This window comes from Lissotriton vulgaris, chromosome 10 (assembly GCF_964263255.1).
Source record: "Lissotriton vulgaris chromosome 10, aLisVul1.2, whole genome shotgun sequence".
Lineage (NCBI taxonomy): Eukaryota > Metazoa > Chordata > Amphibia > Caudata > Salamandridae > Lissotriton > Lissotriton vulgaris.
The window spans coordinates 807,046,874-807,069,048 of NC_141698.1; the positions used below are offsets into that span (position 1 = coordinate 807,046,874).

The 22,175-nt window shown below is 42.9% G+C and overlaps 1 protein-coding gene across 1 annotated transcript in view; it reads left to right on the forward strand.

The window, feature by feature from the left end:
* Nucleotides 1–22,175, forward strand: part of MYRIP (myosin VIIA and Rab interacting protein) — a 1,654,117-nt gene that overhangs the window by 1,523,925 nt on the left and 108,017 nt on the right. The window contains exons 14-15 of the mRNA XM_086941723.1: nucleotides 4,719–4,823; nucleotides 4,916–4,976. Of these exons, the coding sequence (XP_086797849.1) occupies nucleotides 4,719–4,823; nucleotides 4,916–4,976 (166 nt within the window). The remainder of the gene's footprint in view (nucleotides 1–4,718; nucleotides 4,824–4,915; nucleotides 4,977–22,175) is intronic.

The window sequence follows — 22,175 nt, forward strand, 5'->3', positions numbered from 1 at the left end:
CTCCCTAACCACCTCCCTTCACCGACACATGGAGAACAAGACAGGGATGCCCCACCCCCTTCTTCATGGACCCCCTTGTGCGGTACCTTCAAGACAAAAATCTGCTCTGCAGACTACAGTTTAAGCCCCGCCCGCTACTTCTCTCCCTACACACAGATGATATTTTTCTCTTTTTGGCAATGTACGGCAGATAATCTTCCCCCAGTTCTCTGCAAGATAGTCCACTTTGGAGGCTTCTTTGGTCTCCACATCAATTGGTCCAATCTGAGCTGTTCCCCCTCACAGATGCCACTGAGCCTGTCCACTGTGAGTTCACTCTGACCTGGTGTGATGGTCCGGTCTAATATCTGGGTATATTTCTGCAGCACTATAGGAAGCAAGTCATCAGACTGAATTATGGCCCGGACAATGATAAACTGACAAATCTGGTGGAGTGGTGAATTCAGCTCCCCCCCTCTTCATTGCTGGCTGAATTGCTATGATTAACATGGTGGTTCTCCCCTGATTGCTATACCTCTTTCTTAATATACCTATCTCACTCACTAACTCTTGTTCTGCCATACTTTGTGCCTCGCTTTTGAAACTTATTTGGGCTGGCCAGCGTACAGTGTTGTGTGGGACACCCTGATTCACCTAAATGAGAGGGGTGGTTTCGGCATACCACACATTCATTTCTACTATTTAGCGGCGCAGTGCCAATTCGCCCTCCATTGGTACCACGCCAATGCACATCTCCCATATTCCAAAGCAGAAATTGATCAAGCAGCCTCACTCTACTGATTTCACTCCTCCCCGAGGGACTTCCCCCTGACCACCAAGGACATTCAATCTCTATCCACCACCAGCTGGGCTTGGAGTGAACTCCTATGGCTACTGGGAGGCAGGCTACTCTATTCACCATGGCTGTCACTGGCAGACAACCCTTGGCTCCCTATTACTAATGAAAAAATGGTTTAGTGCACACTTGCATGACACGCTCTATACATGTTCGGCGACCTCTTCCTGGATGAACAAGCCATTGCGCAATCTGGTGATGTGAGTTTGACCGAAGCATCCCACGTGGACCACTTTCTCATGTGACACAGTCATAGTGCATGCACTGCGAGTGACTATCCCCACATACCTATTGGCTCTGGACGAGTTTTCTCCCCTGACCCTGGTGATCACAGATGACACCGGGGGACGATTAGTCTCCAAGTTGTACCCATCCTGCGTAACCATGCTGGCCAAAAGCAATGACACAAAAAGAGGCTCCTGGGGACCGTCTTGGGAGGCCCATTGACTGACAAAATGTGGACCATCTGCTGTGCTCAAACCCACCTTATTTTGCCCATCCATCGTCACAAATCATATGTTACACATTTCTACAAGGGAGTTTACATTACACCCCACACACTGGTGCGGATCGACTCCATCAAATCCTACATTTCCCCAAATGCCACCTTCCTGGGGCACACTTTCCACACGTCATGGATGTGTAGCCATATTGAGTCCTTCTGGCGCACTATATTCCCCCCGTCCCCCCGTCCGGATGGCAGTCATTGACCTTGCGGCAGACCAACTACTGGCAAACTGTTTCTTTGGTGGTTGAAGAAGCATTGAGGAATCAGTCATGAGTTTGTTCCCAATACACATGGTCAATGCTAAATTCAAGTTAGGGGAGCATATGAGATTCACTAAAGGTAGGATTAGTAAGGAGAACATTTTTGGTGGCCAATTGGTTAACGTTATAAGACCGATTAACAAGGGGTCATCCCCCGTGGAAGTAACATACGTATTCAGAAGAGCTATGAGAGTGGAAGGTGGCAAACTTTGTGTACTGGGGCGGGAGCAGGGGGTGCAGAAGGAACTCTGAAACCTCGAGTAGCGATTTTAAGGAGGGTTTTATTTTCATATATGCTTTTTTTCTCCTGCTAGAAAGTTTTATTCTTGCGAATTTGTCCGGATCCGTTTTCACGCCCTTGGGGAAACCTGAGAGTTCCAGGATGGTTCTGCCACGCAGGGGAGATGTTTCTGCCACACCGGTGATTTCCGCAATATCCGCCACAGGTGACTTCCGCAGTAGTCGTCGGTACCATAAGTAAAGGAAAAGAAGATCAATTACTAGGACGTCCAGTACAGGGTATTCAGGGCCGGGAGTGAGGGAAACCAAGTGCGCAAGTGTATATACAATAGCTAGTACAGTGCCGGTAGTGCTCGTGAGGGAGAAGGTACTGGGAGACTGTACACGTATTTACACAGGCTTTCAGTGTGTAGGCTGGCCACGCCGTCCCACCCAACCCGCAACTTTGCCCCGTACCTGTGTTAGCCACGCTCCTCCCGCAGGAGCGTGGCGGGGCGTTTCGCAGAGACGTTGGCCTCCTGGCTTGATGTCCACACCTGGGCTCGTCTGGCCTTCCTCTTCTTCTTCTCCACGACTCTTCGACTCCACTCTTCTTCTCCACTCCGCAACACCTTCTTCCTCCGGGGAAACGCTGTCTGTTGTCTTCCGGATCACTCCTCCTTTTGGCTCCGTGACACTCCAGATGGGCGGAGTCTCGTCTTCCTGAAAGGCAGAATTAAAGGCGCCTTGTTCCTTTTCGTCCTTGTAATCCCAACGGTGTGCAGTGTCTACAAGTAGCCACTCCTCTGGGTAAGGGGAGTTAGGCTGTTGGAAGAGAATAGAAATGGGCGACAAGGGAACAGCTGACCACCAGTCTTGGGAATTATCATGCCCCATCACACTTTGGAATTTTTGTAGGGTATCTTTATTCAAAGGTAATTTGGAGAAGGTCAGGATTTGTGATTAGAGAAAATGAAGTAATGTGTTCTTTGAGGCTGAATTTTCAGTTTTGAGATGGGAAAATAGGAGTGATGTTGATGAGAGAAGTGGAGATGTCAGAACACATATATTTCCTTGTGCATCCTTTGCCTGAGATTGTTATGGAGGTGTGCCGCTGAAATTCGATAATTTTGAAGTATGGTGCGGCTGATGGTTCTTCAATTAATTTATTTTTTTAGGGTGCTTCTAGTTTCTCTAGTTCCTGCTTGGAATGCATTTGTTTTAATGAAAAAAAAATTTGTGTTAGGAAGATATTTGTGTGGTAATTGGACTTGGCGATGTCTGTGTGGGTGGAGTAGGGAATGCGCATGAGGTGCTGGAATGTGAGGCTGAAATGTTATGGGTGTCACATGGTAGTAGGAGGCTTGAAAAAGGAGGTTGAGGAGGGGGCTGTAGAGAATTTTAAGGCCTTTTTACTCTACATCTTAAATAAAGAAGATCCTGTTTTAACCTACCTGCACCTGGAGTGTCTTTCCATCAGTTTTATTTTAATTACGGCAGATTTTTTAAATGTCTGTTTTATTCACTAATTGTTCAGGTTTAGAACATGTTTTATGTAGATACCGATATTACATTCTCTTGTTTGTTACTTTAATATATTGTGAAAAATATGTTGCACATCATACCAAGGCGTTGTGTTTAACCAAAACGTTTCAACTGAAGTCAAAGTCAGTATGTCGTTGTCAAAAACATCAAGAAACTAATTTCTTTCAACTTGAGATAGGACAGTGCTACCATGATCGTCGGTTTGTTGGGCACTGCTGTTAATCATCCCTTCTGGAAAGACAAAATCTATCATTAAAATGTGCAATATGACAGTATAAGCAGTTTTGTTGTTCAAAATGGTTGGCATGCCAGCGAGCTTTGCTCTGTGGCCATCTCTGGCCGTGTTAAGCCATGATTTACATCTAAACGGGATTTTTCTATACATATTTTAGAGAATTCACATGTAGGGCTTTTATGGCCATACAGAAATATGCATTAGGAGCAATGGGGCACATTTACTAACATGTCACGGCACACAGGGCAGCAAGCACAAGTTGCTATGCTGTGTTGCATGTAAGTGAGAGCTGAAAAGTTCCATATTTACAAAGAGACTGGAGCATTTTTGCTCTCTACGTGCATTTTGGTGCACTGTATGCTGCCTAGCTCCAATACAGGCACCCTTGCACCATAGTGAAAGGGTGCCTGTGTTACAGGCAAGATTGTCTTTTCTGCTGGAAGGATACCTTGCTGCACAAAAAAAGACATTTTCCATTAAGGAAGGTGTAGCAATAGTAAATCTAGGAATACACCCAAAAAATCCAAGGGTAGATGCATTGCAAAGCCTATGATTCACCTGTGGAACGCCTACCAATTTGAAATATAACATAACGCATAATTCATGCCTTGCGTGGCTTTGTAAATTCCAAATAAGTCTTTGTGTTTGCCCTGGGTCTTTGCATGATGCAGTGACGACGCAAAGGATTAGTAAAATTGTTTTTTTCTACAAATTTTTAAGGAACACCCTAACCAGTGCAAACCTGTTGCCATATTTGTCAAGAGACAACATGACAAGGGGACAATAAAGCACTAATCTTATTTTCAAGCTTTTGTTACGGCACACATTTCGATTTCGCCTTCAACATTCTACCACTTTAGGACAAACGAGGAGGATCATCCATTGGTGCTCACAGGTCAACCTAACCCTTTTAGCAGTCAGCAAGTAAATCACATGTTTTATAGAAGCACATTACTAATGGATTCTTGAAATATGGCCACATTTTTTATGTTACCTAAGTCGGTGTGTCGTTGCTACTTTTTGTTCTAAATGGAAAATTGTTTTCTGTCCACTAACTTTGAAAACTATAGTAAACATGTCAATATGTCACATTAACTTCAGTTCTCTTTGTTTTAGATATCAGACATTGAGAGCAGGATTTCAGCCCTCACCCATGCAGGTTTAAATGTTGCTCCATGTGTCCGACTCACCAGGAAACGGGAACAGCTTCAAAATAATCAGGTATACTAGAAATACGTGAATACACGTTACAAATTATATTTATTTGTTGTATTATTAAATATTTGAGAGTTGTTTATGCAATTCTTTTCCAGGTACAGACCATCGATACCTCTAGGCAACAGAGGAGGAAGCTACCTGCACCACCAATGCCAGGTATGCAAACTAAAGATTGCCATATTTTCTATTTTGTGGGAGTAATTCTATCTGCCCAGTGAACAATGGAGGCATTTGAGTATTTATATTACTAATTGTGATTATTGCTGATCTGCTTCCTTATCAATGAAATGTATACATGTACATTATCTTGCTTCTCTGGAGTATTCCTTGCCACTCCAGAACGAGAGTTGCGTCGTCGCTGGGATTATATATATATATACATGTATTTGGTTTATAACCAACTATAACACATCAAGCGCTGAAGTAAGGAATATACTTAGGAACAACTGGAAGATCCTGCTCATGGACTTAAATCTAAAGAAGGTACTGCCTAAAAAACCTAATGTCATGTACAGTAAAGCACACTCATTGGGAGATCTTCTGACTAGTTCCTACATGAGACCAGTGGACTCTCAAATTAATATATCAACATGGCTCCCAGCCCCAACCCTAGGTTTTTGGTAATGTACAAAATTTAAGGCTTGCAGACATGGCACAAACAAGAGTGAATACAAAACCATTTATGGCTCAACCAATAAGATACAGGAGAAGATCACTTGTGAAACAGATCTGTTGTCAAAGCGGGATTCAATAAGTGGGCAGTACCATCAATAAGCTCAAACTGCACATATTGCAACACTTAACCCCTTCGCTGCGGCGGCAATTCCGCCGCAGCGCTGGGGGGGGGGCCGAGCGGCGCTCGCATGCTCGTGACGGAGCCGCTCCGTCACGAGCCGCAGTTGGGCTGTGCTCATGACGGAGTGGTTCCGTCATGGCCCTGCCCGCTCAATAGAACGCGCCGCGCAGGCGCGGCGGCAGGGCCATGACGGAACCGCTCCGTCATGAGCACAGCGCAACCGCGGCTCATGACGGAGCGGCTCCGTCATGAGCATGGAACCGGTTAAGGGCCCTTGAATGAAGAAGGAACTTGGTTGAGCGCACTGCGGCCAAGCGGCTTCCTGGCGCTGGGGGTTTGACCAGACTCACAGAGAGGGGCCGGGAAAGCTGACAGGGAAATGCCTGGGAGAACAGGAAAGTTTTAAGAGCTTTTCGGAAGTGAGCAAAGATAGGGATAGAACGGATGGAAAGAGGAAGACTGTTCCAGAACCGGGGGGGGCCAGAACCGAGAATCGGGTGCCCCCCGTTCTGGATTTACGGAAGCGGGGGACGTGCAAAAGAGAAAGAGAGGAGGAACGGAGAGTGCGACTGGGGCTTGGGGAGTGAAGAGAGAACTGATGAAGAGAAGAGCTGAATGAGTGTGAGCCCGAAAGGCCAGACAGGCCAATTTGAAAAAGGATCTAAGGTGCACAGGAAGCCAATGAAGGGACTTGAGTACAGGGGTAATGTGAGCAGATTTGGGAAGGCGAAGAATGAGGCGGCCTGCCTGGTTTTGAATGGCCTGAAGGCGTCGGGTTTCATAAGCAGGTATGCCCACGTACAAGCCAATCCCATAGTCAAGGCGGGAAGTGATAAGAGCCATGACTATGGTTTTGAGGGCGTCCGTAGAGTAAAACCGAGAAATCTTCCGAATAAGGCGGAGGGAAAGAAAACAAGCGGATACAACGGAGCTGATTTGGGCATGCATAGACAGGTCATGGCTGACCTTGATGCCCAGGGTCCGGACAGAGCAAACCGGTGAAGGAGGGGAGCCCTTACTAATAAAGATGATCAGTATTCCAGGGAAAAGCATATATGGGAAAAACATGATGGCAAAACAGAAAATATGATATACTATGGCATTAAGCACGTACAGAAAAAAATCATGAGGAGGCAACACGGAATTAGAACTCCGACGTGAAATAAAAAAAATCCTCCTGCTGTGCACAGAGACTCCCAATGGGTTAAATACTGATTCTTAACTGTACATTCACATTTAAATCTACACCAGAGACCTTTTGGAATCTCTAAATGACTTTATAAGGAGCAGTAATATCCTTTGATCTGCAAACATAGCTAACATCATCGGGAAACATCCTTTACGACGCAACTTTTACAACGCAGTGCCTTTACAACGCGGTATTTACAACAAATACCATTACAACGCATTGCGCTGGGGGGCGCTCTAGGATAGGGAATAAGTTTAATTTGCTATCCAACACCTTCCCTAGAGTCCACGGGGACTGGAGTTGGAATAGTAAATTAAACTATTCACTATCCAGCACCCGAAAGCACTATGCGTTGTAAAGGTATTCGTTGTAAATACCGCGTTGTAAAGGCATGCGTGGTAAAAGTATGCATTGTAACATCATACATCCACATCATCTGGGGACATGGACACTTATATAAAGAACATCATATTGATATATCTATGAGCTATTTTTTGTATGGGGTATAATCCATGAGTTTAAGGAATTAGTTCCCCCTCTGCAAACGCGCCAGGGGGCTGCGTTGCAGAGAGGTGTAACAAGAGGCATAGCCTCATTACACCTCTGTGCAATGCAGCCCCCTGGCGCATATTGTAGGTTCCAGGTGGGCTAGTTGGCACCCAGGGGCCCCCAGTATGCAAGGGGAATTAGTTCCCCCTCTTCAAACATGCACAGGGGCTGCGTTGCAGAGAGGTATTTAAAAGGGTGTGGCCTCATTACACCTCTCTGCAATGCAGCCCCCTGGCGCATACTGCAGGTTCACAGTGGGCTAGTTGGCCCCCAGGGACCCCCAGTATGCAAGGGGAATTAGTTCCCCCTCTGCAAACATGCCCGGGGGCTGCGTTGCAGAGAGGTGTAAAAAGGGGCGTGGCTTCATTACACCTCTCTGCAATGCAGTCCCCTGGCGCATACTGGAGATTCCTGGTGGGCTTTCAGGTCTTATATAGTTAGGAATTAACATTAAAAAAAATCCTTTGAAATTCACTGAAAAAGACATAGGTTTCAGGCCTTATATAGTTAGGAATTAGCATTTCAAAAACCTTGCAAATTCACTGAAAAAACCATAGGTTTCAGGCCTTATATAGTTAGGAATTAGTATTTTAAAAACCTTTAAAATTCACTGAAAAAACCATAGGTTTCAGGCCTTATATAGTTAGGAATTAGCATTTAAAAAACCTTTAAAATTCACTCAAAAACTATAAGTTTTAGGGGTGTTATAGTTAGCTGGACATTTCCCTCATACAAAACCATTGAAATTGCTCCTATATAGTTAGTTGTACTAACTATATTTCGCGCACCCGCAATCCACTGCTGATGATGTCACATATTACATCATTCATGACATGGTCAGTGACATCACTGATGACATCTCAAATGACATCACTGATGACATCATCCACATGACAATCACATACACCTTTGCATACACTAGTAAAATCTTTCATCACTCTTTGTAAAATAGAGTATCATATTTGAATCCATTGTCACAGCAATACAATTATCTAAAAACCGACTCAGTGATTCATAGATGTATACACACATCTAATCACTTACCTGTAGATTCACTCATACATGCTGTCAATGAACAATAGAACCCTATCAAAAATACTTATACACCTATATCGACATTACACACATCCTATTCACATATGAAGTCATCCTACTCACTTATGCAAACAATGGATCATACTTACATATTTACTTAGCTACACACTTATACAAAAACAACTTCATCTATTCATTTAGATAGTAAGTCATACTTAGTGAATTATAAAATCATTAGTACAAGTACACAGTTATCCATACAGTCACTCACACAATCATTAAGTCTTATGTATACTTATTTGTATGCAACAACTGACACATACACTGCCTTTTAGTTTTCTAGTTTGTTGGACATGTACCATTGAGAAATATATTTGCTCATCACCACACCCATAAAGATATTCACTCACCCAAACAACTGTTAGAACATGTAGTTTTAACTTCATATATCTAGTGAATCAACTATTCACACATCTTTGGGCAGTCACACACCCCCCACCGAACCACACACACATTCACTCTCCCATACAAATACTCAGTTAACTAATCAATAACTAATATAGACTTTCACATAGTTAGTAACCAACTGTAGAACCAGTTTACACAACAACTGGCAAAGTGATACAGATATTCACACAGTTTAGTCACTATCCACTATATTTAGAGAGACACTATAAATTGGTCAAGTAAACAGTCAATTATACTGCTACTAAATCCTCCATCCAAATATTTATTTTTATATATCCACTCATTCTTCAATGCAAATTGCTATATATATAATGCATAATTAAATAACGAAGCAAACCACATTCACTGGATGATGTCATCAGTGATGTCACTGACCACGTCATGAATGATGTAATATGTGACATCATCAGCAGTGGATTGCGGGTGCGCGAAATATAGTTAGTACAACTAACTATATAGGAGCAATTTCAATGGTTTTGTATGAGTGAAATGTCCAGCTAACTATAACACCCCTAAAACCTATAGTTTTTTGAGTGAATATATATATATATATATATATATATATATATATATATATATATATATATATATATACATATATATATATATGAAACAATAAGAGCCCCCTCATTGTGTTTATTTCTAAAATAAATGCTTTAAGTGTTAAAGCTTTGAATTCATCAAGAAGGCTTCCCATGTGCCACACTTGTCATAAATATAGAATGTTAGTACTTTAGTTGTTCATTACACCACTGTGTAAAGCTGCTGTGGAACACTAGAGAGTTATCTGACAGACTGTTGCTGATGTTGAAAGTACATGTTTCAGTCACACATGCCAACATTTTATAAGAGAAAAATGGGAGATTTAAAAAACAAATGATCGAGATAATGTAATTCCTCCATTGACTTCTATAAAGGCAATTTCAGGCAGGAGCCATCCAAAATAAAGCCATTTTTGGCTTGAAAAATTGGGTGTCTCCTAACTGAATCGGGTCTATTGGCATGTATGGTTTTGGCTGCATGTCACATTGTTTTACTGACATGGGTGAGGAATATATTTAAGAACTCATTGAAAAGGTTCCTCATTTTAGCTTAGCAAAACACTAACCATACTTTTTATGACAAAAAAAACCCCACATTTATTTCAATTCTAAAATGCTTTATGTTTTACAGCTTTGATTCCATCAAGGTGTCTTCAGATGAATGAATGAATGAAAAGGATATTTATAGAGTGCATGGCTACCCGGAGGCCTCCCAGCGCTAGGCAGAACTACTCGATAAGTGGACAGAGCGGGGGTTATGGGAAGAGGAGGGTTTTCAGCTGTTTCCTGAAGATGCCAGGACTCGGTTGATTTCAGAGTTGAAGGGGGAGGGCATTCCACAGTCTGCCTGCTTTCAGAGAGAACAGTCTACTGCCACTCCTGGCTCGGTTGATTCTTGGGGTGGAGAGGAGGTGGAGTTCGTCCGAACGCAGTGTCCTCCTGGCCTTGTAGAGATGGGTTATGGCAGAAAGTAGGGGCGTCCCTTTGCCCTGGAGAGATTTGTGGACGATACAGAGTGACTTAAATCTGATTCTCTCTTTCACGGGGAGCCAATGAAGGAGGCGCAGGGCGGGTTTGGAGAAGAGATTTGAGATTACCAGTGTACCAGTGAGCAATCTGGCTGCGTAGTTCTGGATGATCTGTAATCGGTTAATGACCAAGGTAGGGGCACCCAGATAAAGTGCATTACAATAGTCCAGTCTGGAGAGGATGATAGACTGGACCATGGTTTTCTTAGCTTGGGGGGCAGCAGGGGGAGGGTTTTTCTGATGAGGCTGAAGCATGTTGCCACAGTTTTGGTGGCTTGTGCTTGGTAAGTCAGTTTGTTGTCTAACCAGATACCCAGGCTCTTTATTTTGGGCTTAGGGGTGGGGACTGGGCCCATGCATGATGGCCAGATGGTGCTGGGTGCTGTGTTGTCAAAATTGCCTTGGGTAATGAACTCGGTCTTTCCACCATTTAATTTCAGATGGGAGGACCCCATCCAGTTGACGAATTCAGCGAGGTAGGATTTTAGGGTGGAAGAGTGAGGGGTGGATTGATTCAGGGCTACCACCAGCTGGGTGTCGTCAGCTTAGGTAACCATCTGGATTCCGAACGGGGCCGTGCTTAATGCTAGTGGGAACATGTACCCATTAAAGCGAGTAGGGATCAGCGACGAGCCCTGTGGGTCGCCGCACTGGAGAGGGCGGGGTTTAGAGCTCCTGCCATCTTCGATGACCTGGAACAAAGCTGGATGTACCACACGTTTGTCATGAATACTGAATATTAGCACTCTAGCTGTTCATTAGAACATTGCGAGAAGCTGCAGTAGAATGCTAGGAAATTAAGTAACAGGCTACTGCCGTTGGAAGTGCATGTTTTACCAGAGTTTCAGACTTTATTCTCCCATGGCTGAGAAAGATATTGTGAACTTAGGGGAAAATGTGCTCTCATTTTAGCTTCTGGGGCACCTTCCTCAACCTCTGTGACAAAACAGAAGCAAAAACCACTTTCTCTCAAACATGGTTCATAAAATCCCAGCAAGGGATCAGTATTTTGCAGAAGGAAAAATCCCCTGAGAACTCACCAGATTTCTTAAAATTAGTATAACACAACCAAGAAAATAATTTATGTTGTGACCAACATCTGTTATCACTCTTTTTATGTACTTTGTTTGGTGACCTTCAAAAGCTGGCATTATCTACAATGCATTTCAATGAGGACGAAGACCCAGAGTCTTGTAATGCCAGAACATGTTGTCCATGTTGTTTCTAGTCAATCAAGGTGTGTCAGGGTGTGCTCACCCAGCCCCCTTAAATGTTTTTGTATACATTTTTAGGACTTAAGGACCATGTTCCTTAGGCCTCTAATGGTTTCCATAACATATTGTTCATGCTGTGGTCCGACAATCAGCATTGACTTTAAAGTGGCCAATCAGAGCATAGCTGGACACCAACAGCCAAGATGATCCTATTTTGTAACCCCTTCATGACCACCAACTGCACCTCTTTAAACACAAATTTCTTTAAACTTGTGTCAACATTTGTACCAAATAACAAAAAGCACACTTTCAGAGTAAAGTTTTTACTTTTCGCCAAATTGGATGGAATTTCATTCAGCTGTTTTTTCTGTATAGTTTCCAAAATGATACCCCCCAAACACTTGATGGATAAAATCCAAAACTTGCCAGGAAGGAACTGTTTTTCAAAAGCTTTGTGAAGTTTTGTCAAATAACGCCAAAGTTATTTGCAACACAAAAAATGCTCTTGCTATGGAACCTTTGACCTCACTATGGGGGTCATTAGTATGGTGGGCGGACTTTATCCGCCGGACATCCTTTTGTGGATTGGGACCTCCCGCCATTGGTACGGGGCAGACATTAGGATGCGCCTGCCACACTGGCGGGCGCATCCTGCATTCCTGCCATTGCAACGGGCGGTGCTCTCAGCACCACCCGCCACAATGCCAGGAAGGCATGTTGTGCACTTCCATGCACAACTTGTGCTGCAGGCACCGCGCAGTGCCTGCCATTTTGTGCATAGAACTGCAGAGGGTACCAAGAAAAACGAGTGGCACCGAAGGCAAAGGGCACAAAATCTATGAAAAACTAGTGGCACAGAAGGCAAAAAGGGCACAAAAACGAAGGGGAAATGAGTGGCACAGAAGGCAAAGGGCCTTGAAAAAATGAAAAACGAGTGGCACTGAAGGCAAAAAGGGCACAGAAATACAGGGGCAGCTAAGAATCAGAAGGCAAAAATGGGCAGAGAGGCACGGGGGCAGCGAGGGGAACATAAGGGAAAACCGGGCAGAGGGGCACAGGGCAGCGAGGGGTACAGAAGGAAAACCGGGCAGAGGCACGGGGCTGCGAGGGTTACAGAAGGAAAGAAAAAGGGCAAGGACCATGTACAGGCAGCGGGGATGACAGACAACAACAGACACAACAATGAAAATACAGGCAATACAGTAAAACAATAAGGCAGAAGATGAACAAACTTACGGCCTACCACTGGCCACCAGGAATGAGGTGCAGGGGGTAGCCTGCAGGTGGAGGAGGGCCTCGAACTTCCTCAGCAGCGGCAGCTGGGGCAGGGACACACAGGCAGAGCTTTGCAGAGGGGGAGCAAGCTACCTGGTGGGTCAAGGGTCGCTCTCCTCACCGCGCAGCGGCCAGCATATATGGGGAGGTGGGAGGTAGGAGCAGCTGGGAGGCGGGGCAGCGAATGGGCAGTGGGCAGTCAGGGGGCGGGACCGCAGGGGACACAGCGGCGGGGGCGGTGAGGGACGACAGAGGGAACAGAAGGAAAAAAGGGCACAAAAAAATTGGGAAAAACAAGTGTAACAGAATGTAAAAAGGGCACAAATAGGGCAAAAGGGCACAAAAATCAGTGGGAAACGAGTGGCACAGAAAGCAAAGGGCACAAAATCAATGAAAACCGAGTGGCACAAAAGGCAAAAAGGGCACAAAAACAAAGGGGAAACGAGTGGCACAGAAGACAAAGGGCACAAAATCAATGAAAAACGAGTGCCACCGAAGGCAAAAAGGGCACAGAAATACAGGGGCAGCTAAGAATCAGAAGGCAAACATGGTCAGAGAGGCACGGGGGCATCGAGGGGAACAGAAGGGGAAACCAGGCAGAGGGACACGGGGAGCAAGGGGTACAGAAGGAAAACCGGGCAGAGACACGGGGACAGCGAGGGGTACAGAGGCCAAAGGACCACGTGCAGGCAGCGTGGGAAGACAGACAACAGCAGTCACAGACACACCAATGAAAATTAAAGGCAATACAGTAAAACAATAAGGTGGAAGATGAACAAACTTACGCCCTGCCACTGGCCACCAGGGATGAGGCGCAGGTGGTAGCCTGCAGGTGGAGGAGGGCCTTGAACTTCCTCAGCAGCGGAAGCTGGGGCAGGGACACACAGGCGGAGCTTTGCGGAGAGGTGGCGACCTACCTGGTGGGAACTGCATTAAAAGACTAAAGTGCTCTCAAAAATCTAAAGACTATTTTCGTACAAATGCTACCATTGCTCAAGAAAAGATTGTTACGAACAGTAAGCAACGATATTGGTTGTATAATATTTAGAGAAAACAATAGCTAAGTGTATAAAAAGCGCTTTCATGTTAATGCCTTTTATTTTATTTTAATATACAATCAGTAGATAATGATTCAAAAATACCGAACAGATTCAGGCATTTTACGGAGATTGAAGAATCATCCCATATGTAGCAAAGCATAATTATAAGAGGTACCTGACATTGAACTAGTTACTGATTTGGTTCAAATAGTTTCTGTAACCTACATTTATATATTATTTTTATAGAGAAGAGCACACAACATTTGTTCTTCAGACAAGGTGGTAGCAGATGCTGTACATGCCAAACTATCAGAGGTGCATTAATCTGAAGAACGCAGAACATTGTATTTCTCTCTCTTTCTCTTCCCATTACCCCCTTCCCCTGGGATTCTTCTCATGCATAGTGTGTTGTTCACCATTGTTGCAGGAAGAGAGTCTTGGGACTGTTGGGATTCAGCATCTGATCTCCCCAAAGGAACAATCTGCTTTTCGGGTGAGTGGCACTTTAACACTGAAACTTCAGAAAACAGGAGGCAAGCCAGCAAGCCCTTGGAGATCACTTGGAGGGAAGGCAGAGTCCAGCCCTCCTTCAGCAGAGTCAGAGAGCAGCAGAGCAACACAAGAGAAAAGCAGGCCTTTCAAGTCTGCCATCCAAAGATGTGTCATTTTAGCATCACAGCAGTCCTTTCAATAAAGGTTCAGTTCAATATCCAGAACTGTCTGATTTTAGGGGGTCAGAGACCCAGCACGTGTAACCAAAAGTGCCTTTGATGTGGGGGGTGACTTTAAAGCAGCTCTCTAAAGTGCACAAGTATCCTATTCAACCCAGTCCTGTCTGTCAGGCTATCTGTGAGGGGTTATAAGTCCTTTGGGTTGGGACAGGACACAGCCTATGTAAGTGAAGTGTTAGCCCCTCCGTTCCATCCTGCCCAGATAAAGCCATCATGATACAGATGTATGTAGATGGATACTCAGGCACACATATCCTTCCTTTATTGTGGCTGTCTAGAGTGAATGCACAAAGTGTAACTATCACCCACCCTATGTATTGGAAATAGGCTGTCAGTACACAGAACAGTAAACACTGAGAAATGTCCACTTTCTAATAGTGGCATTTCTAAAACGTAATGTTAAATCCAATTTCACCAGTAAGAAAGATTTATCATTACGATTCCAAACATATAAAACATGAAAAAGCTACTCCTCTCTGATCAAGAATTACAGCTTAAAAGTGTATTAAGGAATTCCCAATGCTATCCTATGATATAGGTTTGTAAGGCTACTTTTGTGGGTGGCAAAATCATCAGTGTTGCAGCCCAGTAGTAGCATTTGAAAAACAGGCCCTGGGTATATGGTATACCACTTTGCAAGGGTCTTACCAGTACAACAAATATGCCAATTGGGTATACTCAAATATAATAATGTTTAGGGGAGAAGCACATGCATGTTAGCACTAGGTGGAAGTGGTAAAGTGCTCAGAGCCCTAAGGTCAACAAAAACAGGAGGTAAAAGGCAAAAAGTCTAGGGAAAGACCACCTTAAGGATGCTAGTTCTAACAATGCATATCTACATCACAACTCTTCAATAAGTCATTTTGGTGCTCAAATCAGTTGCACAGATCTGGTCATGTAAGTTTACAGAGATACAGGAGAAGTATCCAGGACTGGTACTGGTGATAGAGACACTAGTACTGTCATTGGACTTTCCGGACTCTCAAGTGGATAAGTCTCCCTTCTGATATCTGGAGCTGGAAATGGTTAAGGTAGTTTCCTTCTGTGGGTGACTATCAAAGGTAGCATCATACTTGTGTATCCGTTTCGCCTGACAATAACTTGGCCTCCTCTTTTGAACACAGTGCTCTGAGCACAGTGCCGTCTATCCACATAGGTATTTATTGTGTGCTTGTCAGACATATCAGTAATGAGAAGATTATCAATGTCAATAGCTCTCTCAGTGGTCCATTGTGGTAATTTGGTTCATATGGCTCTCCCAAACATTAAGATGGCAGGGATTTCACCCATCGTAGAATGGGAAGTTGACCTGTAAGCCCAAAGTGTAGACTGAAGAACTGATTTGAATACAAACCTGTCCAGTAAAACACGCTGACGGTATTCTTCAGGGTGCTCATAAATCTCTTGCCCACTCTATTCCCCAGTGGCCAAAGATGTCTGCTTTTCTGATACTTAAAATTTGATGAGTGAGAAAATCTTTAAATTCTTGAGTATTGAAAGGTGGGCTATTATCAGATTTCAAAATTAAAGGAACACCTCATGAAGCAAAAATACTTTCTAGTCTCTGTCATGAGTAGTTGACAACAGATCTTCCACAAGATGAAAACGGGAATATTCATCAACAATTACTAATAGATAATGTCCATTGTCAAGGGGTCCAAAGAATTCACTTGCATTTTTCTCCCATACATGCTTTGGAATATCAGACATGTTTAACGGATGCAAGGTTGTCTTGGAAGAAAAGTAGTTGCACAAATGACATGCGTTTAGTGCTTTTTCAACTCTTTCATCAAGATGAGGGAACCACACTTGGTCCCATAGAGCTTTTTTAGTAGCAACAGCTCCACTATGCTCCTCATAGGCCATCAACTTGTTATCTCAGACTCTCAGGTATGACAATGTTTAACCCTCATAGGATGATGCCTTCTAGGGTAACTGAAAGTTCTTCTTGCACATTTTAGAATTTCTGGTATTTAAAGTCATCATGAAGAGGTCAAGTGTGTTTTCACCAAGATTGATGTATAATAATATCTTTGAGCATCAGCAGATCTATCTCTGTGCTTGTGGCATCAATGATTTGTTCCACTGATATGGCAGCAGGGATGTTGGGGTTCACAATGAAGTTAACATAAGCATCAGACACTTTAGAAGTAGTCCCCCGAGACTGTTTTGGCTCATGTGAGAAGTAGGCAGCAGGGTTTTGATCTTTTCCTGGATGATGTACAATTGTATAATCATACTCCTGCAATTGCATCCCCCACCTCTCAATGCAAGGGGACATCTTGGCTTTAGGATTGTGAAAATTGTGAACAATGTTTGGTGGTAGTGACATCTGTGAAATACTTCCCATACAGGAACACATGAAAATGCTCACAAGCTCAACCCTCAGCAAGGCTTTCATTTTCATGTTGTGAATAGGCATGTTACATCGATTACAAGCTTAGGCAAGCATAATCCACAATGTGTCTTGGGGCACTGGGATGTTCAGTGTCCTGGGCAAGGATGGCATTCAAGCCTACTGGGCTTGCGTCAACAACAACCTCCGTCTAATTCCGGATCAAAGTGTGCCATTTCAGTGGCATTCTCAATTGCATGTTTGATTTTCTTGAAGCTTTGTTCACAATCATTGACCATTGAAATGGGAATCTCAATTAGGCACTTACAGTGGCAAAGTCACATAGATACCTTGAACAGTAACTTGCCTTACCAAGAAAGGATCACAGCATAGTTACATCTTGTGGGGGAGAAGTGAATGACAAGGCTTGTACTTTGGATCCGCCGTCATTCTCTCATCGAAAAGGATGTGACCAAAGAACTTGAGTTTGATTTTATGAAACTCACACTTTGCCCATTTAAAATTAGACCTGAATCGGCAAATATATAGCACATTTGTGTAAGAGCTCTATCATATTCATTCGTGTGCCCCCAAAAAGAAGAATGCATCACTGAAATGTAAAGCTTTTGTGACTGGCTGTATTACGCGATGAATGACACCCTGACAAAGTTCTGCAGCTGATGACACACCGAAACGTAGCCTTTTATTTCTGAATAAACAAACATTAGTAAGTAAGTAATGTACCAGCAATTGTCTTCCAGTTTGAGGTGGTGACATCCTCTGTTCAAATCAAGGTGGGGAAAGACTTTAGCTCCATTCATCTACGTAATTGTGTAAGCAAAGTGCGGATCTGGATGTGATTCTCTTTCAATCGCCTTGATCGCTTGGCACATATTAACGCAGATGGACATGGCTCCTCTACATCCTTTTTTGGCACTACAACTATGGGTGATACCCATGGCGTCGGACCAGTGGATCACTCAATGATGTACTTTGAAAATGTCTCAAGTTCTTTCTGAACAGCCTCTTGTAAATTAAATACAAGTCGATGATGTCTTTGAGCAACAGGACGGATGTACTCATTTATGTGCATGTGCTTAAGTCTTCCTGGTCCATGAAACAAGGATGGAAACTTATTCACTATCTCATGATAGGCATTGGCTTTGTAGTTTACAGAAATCAGCTCCATATCAGCAGCAGTTCTGAAACTGAGTAAACATGCATTCATAAAGTGCCTGGCAAGACATGAATTGGAGCTTGTACCTTTGTCTTTTTATGCTTCAGTTGCTATGAATGAACTCTACTTTGCAGTGGCATCAAAGCAGCCCACATATACACTTTCATTTTTGACGGAGCTTAAATGGGGCACTGGTGACATTTTATAGTATTTTTCCACCGGCAAAATGTGTAACGATGTGCCACTGTCTATGATAATATGCGTGGAGCACCCATTCACTTTCAGTATGATATCTAGATAGTGTCCAAAGGAATTTTTCATTCTCACTTGTCGGTCTAGCTTCGACCGCATTTTTTTCTTGCAAGAAGCTAATCCTACATGTGCATGTCCTCCAGCATCAACATTGACATTGCACACCCATCTTCCTCACTGCCGCTTGACAATGACAGTGACAAACTTTTACACTAGGAATATGATGACAATCTGTGTCACTCGGTTTCTACTTGCCACAACTGATGTGGTCGCTTGGCCATGTCAGCGCGCGTAGAGCATTTTGTCTGGAACAATTTGGCATTCTTTTTGTTTACTCGATGTGACACTCTTGATCTTTCTTCCATTTAATTTTCTTGAAGTGAAGCACTGGATCTTTCCCTCACTTTGCAAAGTATTCCAGAATGGTTCTCTCCCCCGCAGCCTTTGCATATCTGTCCAATGGCTGGATATTTACCTTCCACATTGAAAACACAATTTCTTCTTCCTGGGAGACATTACTTTATGGCCTTCTACCTAGTATTTCAACTTAATTTTCACACTCACTGCTGATTCATTTTCAGGCCATTCCAGCCTTCATGTAGCTGCGTGTCTGTCAGCTCCTCCCTTCACTCTGGCAGCCATGAGTACTCACTCCAATCTGAATGGCTCTTTAAGGATTCGACATCTGATGGAATCAGAGAGACAACCATCTATTATTTTGAGACGCATGGCCTCTTCATCATTGAACTCAAACCTACAATGTTTGATGAGCAAATCAAGTCTTTCTACAAACTCATCCATCCTTTCACCAGCTTTCTGCCTTTCCTGGCTAAAAATGTTCCATTCATAGTCAACATTCAGCATAGAATTAAACTTGGTGTTTAACCCCTCTATGATTTAATGGAACTTCACTTCATCACATTGTGGTATTTTCTTTATCACATATTTTACTCCTTTACCCGCTAAATTCTTTAGATATGTAATGATCTTTTTGTCATTTGCTTCTTCCGGGTCATCAATCAAATCATCAAATGTTTCAATCCAGGCAGTACATCTGTCACCAATTTTTTTATCCAAACTTAGGCACTAATCTAGGTAAATCAACAGTGTGTATATTCACTACAAAAGCTTAAATATATCAGTGTTGCTTTGTCTTTAATTCGGGTTTCCTTAAGCCAAAACAGAAACCAGCCGACATGTGTTTCGTCACATGTGAAAATAGTTCCGCAACTTCCTCAGGGCTAGGAAAGATACAATGGGTATGTATGACACATATTTTTTGAAAGATGTACAAGAGAGGTGAACGGACACTTCAACACTTGTTTGTGACATTCAACTACCAGTGGAAACCCTGATCACCGATAGATTGTACGACAACATTCCATGGTTATAAGATTGACACATGGCAAGTAAGTGTGTTTAACTTAAAATCACAGATCCTTAATAGTGACATTGTGAGTGGTGCCTATGCAAATCATGATGATACAAATGTCCTCAAAATCAACACTACATTAAAATAAAATCGCAAATGTAAAGCGATATTATATGGTACAACTCACTAGAATACATCCTTAAAACAGAGAAGAGATTGCTATCTACCTGAATGGTGAAGAAAAAGTCTTTGCAATCTAAAATGTAAGTGAAAGAAAGAGACGGAGGAGAAAAATTAAGAACCATAAGCATACTGGCTCCAAGTCATTAAAACCAGTGAAAAGGATGATAGTGTTTAAGAAAAAAGGGTGACAGAATAAAAAAGAGCACTTACCGCGCTGCCGGTGATAATTCCAACCCAGCTAGGCTAATCACTGAGAGTGGTTGAAAATCTTTGTCAATTAGAACGTCTAAGGATAAAGTGAAACAGGTGAATAAATACACTTCTGCGTGTAAAGACTGGTAGTACATTATTCGAGGTGGAAAGCCTCGACATGCAAAATAATACTAAGAGTGCGCTTACCACGCTGCCGGTTAATTTATTCTCCGGCTGGCCCCAACGTAGTCCTGGAGTGATGGACTCAATTGGTAATACCTGTGGCACAAAATGATAGAGTACATTATTAGATACCCTCTTATGGGCAAATCATCAGTAAATGATTACACTAAACGTGTACTGACTAATGGGACATAAATAATTGTGAGACCCGTGGCACGAAATGATGGAGTACATTGAGAGTTACCCTCTTATAAAAAAGTCACAAGTAAATGATTTCACTTTATGTGTGGTGACTGATGGGACATTAATAATGGTATCACATTGAGGTGGGTAGCCTCAAATCATAAAAAAGTTATGAAAATGCGCTTATTGTCCTACAGAATCTCCGGCTCGCCAAGAGAAGTCCTGGAATGTAGGACTCGAAAGATTTTATGATACCTATGGTGGGTAACAGAGTATGTGAGAAAGTTACTCTCTATTGCTTAACGAATAGTAGGATAGACTGTCTGTTGGGTATTCATGAAATAGTTACCCTGGTATAGGTTTATATCATAATGAAGGCGCCGTGAGGGCGATCGTATTCAATGTCAGATCTGAAATAGATCTGTGAGGTGGATTTGAGCAGTAGGTCACTGCATTTAAAGTAAAGAAAAAGGTCTGGTCAGGGTCTTACTGATAGCATGTGTGCTCAGAACTCCTCACAGCAGTTCACTGTGTTCCGGGTATGGACACGTGATTTGCGATGCCGGAGGTCATTTTTGAAGCTACCGCGTAATCACCACGGAAGGCTAGTACCCTTATTAATCAAAGTAGAACTGGAAGTGTACAAATGCTCTCCGGTAGAGTGGCGTGATAGAGAGATGGCTTGTGTTTGTTTCCAGTGTAACTTTATTGGTAATGTAAAATTACATTATTGCATGTCAAAGCCAATAAAGCTAAAGACCGAAAGAAATTATTTAGCTAGTTCATTGTCCCTTATGAAAAGAGTTTACAAGAAGAAAGATGAGAAAGAGAGTCAGAGAAGGCGGTCAATGAGTCAAGGAATTACATTATGAAATGATGGTGCCAGATGTATAAACATTACTGTGTGTTAAAACATTGGAAACTGACTGACAACGATAGTATAACTTATTACACGTTGGCTGTGCAACTGTACAGAGTATATATATCCTATGGCGATCCTGTATGACAATTGCATTCCTATACACGAACAGTACGTTACGTCGAAGTTTACTGCAGTATGTTTAGGGAACCGACCCAGCAGAGTATATATGTCAATGTTCGCATGAATACATTCGATAAAGGGCAATTGCATTTCTATACACAACCAGTATGTTATGTCTAAGTCATATGCTGTATGTTAGTGTTTATGCTAATGTTCGCATGCATACATTCTTTAAACAGCAGGCTTATAATTAGAACAGTTAGAATATGCATTTCTGTTGTCCTCGTAACAAGTATCCATAACACAAGGTGCTCATTTAACATCAATATTTGAATAACACCTATGCAGGGCTGTAGTGTATATGCGACAATAAGGAAAGGCAGTACTGGTCACAGAAAGCCTATAATTAGATCAGTGAGAATATGCATTTCTATTGTTACCGTTGCAAGTATCGCTAAACACAAGGTGCTCTTTAAGACCAATATTTGAATAACCCCTATGCAGAGCATTATTACACATTCATCAATAAAGAGAGACAGGAGTGGTCACATTGTACGTAGCTAAAGAATGGTATCCATTTGCTAAAAACTGAACATGGAGATCAGTGTTAATCATTGGCAATAAAACCA